Source organism: Octodon degus, unplaced genomic scaffold, assembly GCF_000260255.1.
Source record: "Octodon degus isolate 3935 unplaced genomic scaffold, OctDeg1.0 scaffold00015, whole genome shotgun sequence".
Classification (NCBI taxonomy): Eukaryota; Metazoa; Chordata; class Mammalia; order Rodentia; family Octodontidae; genus Octodon; species Octodon degus.
In genome coordinates, this window is record NW_004524591.1 from 23419198 (window position 1) to 23423984 (window position 4787).

Genomic DNA, 4787 nt, shown 5'->3' on the forward strand with positions numbered 1-4787 from the left:
CACGGCCATTGCTTGGCCAATGTGCTCTCTGTGAAAGCCTGAGAGAGTGTCTTCTCCCCATGTGACTCTCCTTAGGCACACTATATGTCATCGTTCACTTTCCTCTTTGGCCTCATAATCTTCTTGATCAGAAAATTTGGGACATTACCGAGGTATGTAACCTGGTATTCTTGATTTCAGAAAATATCTTTGATTTTTATTAGACAAATTTTTATTCAATAAGGAAGTATTAAAAGCCTACTAAAATGAAAGGCTTTGAGATAGAGGTAGAATTGAATTAGGAATAGTCCAATTGTTCAGAAAATGCACAATCTCATTGCGAAGAGTGAAAAGATAAGAAATACTAAAAGGGCCTGCCAAACAGCTCAGAAGATTAAAGCACCTGAAAGCAGGCACAGGGGCCAGGGGTTTGACCCTTGGGGCTGCCCTGCTGGGGCTACCCCTGCTCCCCCAGGCCGCACTGACACTGCAATTGAAAATGGGCATGGTGGTGCGTGCCTGTAATCCCAGCTCTTGGGAGGCTAAAAACAGGAGAATCACTACACGTCCGATCTAGTAGTGAAACCCTGAACACCCTGTAGACCCTTCCCTAAAATACGAAAAAAAAAAAAAAAAAAAGAAAGAAAGAATAAAATGAATACACCATAACATAAATGATAGACCATAGTGCCAGCATTATTAGAATACAGAGAATGAGAACATTTCAGGTCTGAGAGAAGAGGTAAGATACATTTATAGTTAAGATATGACAGCTGAAGAGAAGTATAAAGTATATTTCAAGTAATAAGGAAGAATTGTGAAGGAGTAAAGCATTAAGAAAAAATGAGCATCCTTTTAGAGATAGTTACCAGACCAAGTAGAGGGATGGTGTTTACAAAATAAATTGCTCTACCCAAACCCAAATTTCTTCCATACGATAATTGTCCATCTTCCATAGGATATTATTAATTATATTCCATATGCTAATTGTCCCTTAAGAGACATGTTTTCATGTCAGCTTCACTAGCATTAATTATAAAGAAACTAGAAAGTTTTGAATCAAATTCTTGGCAAATTTAAAATCTTCAGTGAGAACATGTCAATGAAAGGGAGACTGGGTATAATATGCATTATTCCACCAACTGTGAAAATTTATGTAAGACAATATCACAGACCCTTGAACATCCTCCTCTGTGGTCTTCCTCCCTTTTTTATTTCTTCCTTTGCTAGGCATTACATTGCTAGGCTTTTAAATGAGAATCACATTCATGTGGACACACGCAGTTGTAGTCTACCTTCCAGCATGTTGTTCTATACGGCTTGTTGTTCTGCCTCCAAATCCGTAAGTTTTAAGGCACTTGTGTATACTGTGAGGAATTAAGAAGTGAATCCTCATCTTCTACTTCTCTAGAAAAGTTAACCTTACTGCTTCTAATACTACTTAGGGGAAAAAAACTCTATGTCTAGACTACGTCATAATGAATAAATCTGACTCATCTACATTATCACATTCAACAGTCTAAGAGAGGCATGAGAAGTGTTATTATCACATACTTTGCAAATAAATATAAAAATGATGAGAATGACTTGAGATCAATTTATGCTGATAGGTCTCAGGGCCAAAGAAAGATCTCAGCTCAAAATCTAGCATTCTTGTCACTATTCCAGGGGTCAACAAACAACATCTGTAGGACAAATCTTTAGGTAAAGCGTAATGAACCAAAGCCACATGGGTTCATTTTTGTATTATCTACACTACTTTTATGCTACAAAGGCAGTGTTGAGCATAGACATTCCTTAATTTATGATGTGCTTACATCCTGATAAAATTGTAAGTTGAAAATATTGCTAAGTTGGAAATTTATTTAATGTATATAACTTATAGACCAGCAGAGTTTAATAATGCACCACACTATAGAGTATCAGTTGCTTCTCTGGGAGCTGGGGCTCAGTGCCATTGCCCATTGTCATGAGAGAAGACTAAACTGAATATTGTTTCCTGGGAAAAGATCAAAATTCAAAGTGTATTTTCTAATAAATGTGCATCAATTTCCCACTTTTGTAAAGTTGAAAACTGGTAAGTCAAAACTCTGAAGTTGGGAACCATCTGGAGTTACAACAGTTAACTATCTGGCCTACAAAGCTAAAAGCATTTACCATCCAGCCCCTTACAGAACACCTGCACTGTACCATATTGCCATAGTTGAGTGGTCATAAGTTTCTAGGGAAAGAGGTATGGGCTCTTTCAGTTCAGCATATAGTGGAGTTACCTTTGTCTACTGGGCACTGGAAAGCTAGGACACTCTTACCCAGAGTATCATATGTGGATGTGACATATCAACCATAGACTCTAAGTCAGGGTGCCAAGTATAGCCTATATACCACCCAAGCACAGCTCAGTGAGAGGGGTGGCTAAAGGGCTGTGGTTACAAGGTACTTAACTAACTTCAGATTGGCCTCTGGCTTCCATCATTAGCATTGTTTTTATGTTTCCAAGAAACTGAAGAAAAAAATTGAATAGAATGTTTCAAAAGATTAAATGAAAGCCTATAGTAATGAAGGAAGCAGCTGACAAAGCTAGAAGTGGATTTTATGAAATTCCCTTCTCAGCTCGCTTCTTGCATTGCCTTTTGTCAAATTCCATTCCATTTTATCTCCTATTACTTTGCTTGATTAAAGATCATTACATAGACACAAATAAATATAACTTACAATTTTTGGCTATAAATTAAAATTTTCCTGTGTGTATGTGTGTGTGTGGGTTGAATGTAGAAAAGACAGCAGTTATCACAGAATTTATTGCAAAGTCTATTGGTTTATTACAGTAAACAAATGCTTGCCTTTTGTATTTTTCTTATTTGTGAGACTGAAGAGTTTAGTCAGTCAACCAGAGATAATTCATTTCCCCCTAAAAACAGAAAGTGTGCTATCAGCACTCTGATGCCACTGCAGCAGCAAAGAACCAGATTATTGTGTCCAGTGTTCATGACCTGATTGTAAAATAACCCTGTAATCTGTTAAAGTAAGCAAAGCTTTTTACAATTCATTGCAGGCCTTGTGAAATGTGGGATTTGGCCACACTAAGCTCTAAAGTATTTCTAAGAAAGAGGCTATTTGCTGGGTGAAAAGGAGTCAGAGGATAGGACGTGGCAGAAGCCACAAGGTGGAGAATGATGTACAGAAAGTGCTTTTGTAAGGGAAAAGGCCAACTTGCCATTTGTTGTTTTCATTTTCTGAGAGAAGCAACCAGCAGAACAGTTTGGGATAGGTCTTATCCACAGGTATCTTTCATCAGGACAAAGGACAGAGACTATCTTCCTAACCTGATTCTCTGTTTGCTAGTTGGTCCACACCGGGTGCTCAGTACATTGTACAGCCATGGAGTTCCCAGTGGGTCATTTGTTGTAAGGAATACTATGAACTAGATGTGTGCATGCAAAGGCAGTTCACTATGCTAGAAACTTACATAAAACATACACCTGCCTAACTAGTTTCCATATCATCTTCTAAGTTGAAAAACAGGATTTATTCACTCTATTTATTTATTTCTGTATTTTACGAAAGGGTCTACAGGGTATGCAGGATCTCACTACTACACTGGACTCATAGTGATTCCCCTGTTTACAGCCTTCCAAGTGCTGAGATTACAGGTGCGCACCACCAAGCCCAGTCTCAATTGCCTTGTCAGCATGCCCAGCATGGCATGGCAGGCGCGGATTGAACCATTGGCTCCTGCATCTGCTTGCTGAGCTATTTGGCCAGCCCTTTATTCTCTCTGTTTTTAAGAGAAAACACTGCAACAAAACCCAATTTCTCATGATAGAAAGAGGCCACTTACACATGTACATTTCAATTTTAAAATATGTTTGAATTTTCAGGGCTAGGCTAATGAATGGCCTTTTGAATAAATTTTAAAAATCAGTTGTTGGTATAACAAAATCTATTACAAAGAAAAAAAATCTAGTATAATTCTTATATATAGGTATGCAGATATTTTCAGATAGTATTTCAGGAAGGCCCCCTAACAACCTTTTGCATCAGGAATGAGCTTCTGAAAGGGTTTTTTAAAAGTTTTTTTTTCTTTTTTTATAAAAGCAGCATTTACCCTCCAGCTCTCTTTCCCATCAGATCTGAACACTGGTCTTGTTGGTTGTAAAGGAGGAAAAGAAATGCTGAAGCTGGCCTCACAGCCTTGTAGTCTGGTATGTAGCATGTGGGCTAGTTTCAAACAAGGTTAAAAGAAAAAAAAAAAAAAGCAGAGTTTAATCTGAGGGAAAAGATGTAGGGATGCTGTTCTACCCATACAAGCATGGCAGGAAAGATAAGCAAAGGCATAAGGAAGAAAGCAAAGAGTAAAGCATCCACACATCAAACTGGTAAAAATGAGATGCTTAGTTATGGTGAAGAATCAGGGTGACTAAACTTGTCAGGTAAAAATGTGTAAATATCAACAGTCTGAGGTGATCATTGGATTTTTTAGTAAGGGGGGTATGAAGATGGGCAACTAAACAGTTTTTGGGACAGTATTGAGGTGGAAGTGGCAAGCAAGTTGTACCTACCTGAAGAAACAGGTATGGAAAATAGACTCTATTTGGAATAAAAATGATCCTAAAAGCCAAAAAGCTGCATTAGAAAAGACCTTGCCTACAGTGAATATTCTGTTAGTTAGCAAATGTCATCTTTCTACACAACAAATTAAAAAACATGGGCAACATAGGATACACTAGCGTTCCATTCCCAGTCAAGCAGTGGCCATGTAGTTCTATTGCCTAACACTCATCACATCTGCAATAGGTTTTTTTTTTTTT

At 37.9% G+C, this 4787-nt stretch overlaps 2 protein-coding genes and 1 non-coding gene across 3 annotated transcripts in view; 1 reads left to right on the forward strand and 2 right to left on the reverse strand.

The window, feature by feature from the left end:
• The window catches only part of Exoc4 (exocyst complex component 4), a 951164-nt gene that overhangs the window by 249059 nt on the left and 697318 nt on the right, over nt 1-4787 (reverse strand). The gene's annotated exons all lie outside the window — the stretch shown is intronic.
• LOC105741507 (tropomyosin alpha-3 chain-like) overlaps nt 1997-4787 on the reverse strand; it is a 4929-nt gene continuing 2138 nt past the window's right edge. The window contains exon 2 of the mRNA XM_012513637.2: nt 1997-2058. Within this exon, the coding sequence (XP_012369091.1) occupies nt 1997-2058 (62 nt within the window). The remainder of the gene's footprint in view (nt 2059-4787) is intronic.
• LOC111815405 lies at nt 4083-4213 on the forward strand. The gene has a single exon (XR_002820098.1). It is a non-coding gene; the product is annotated as a small nucleolar RNA SNORA61 (small nucleolar RNA).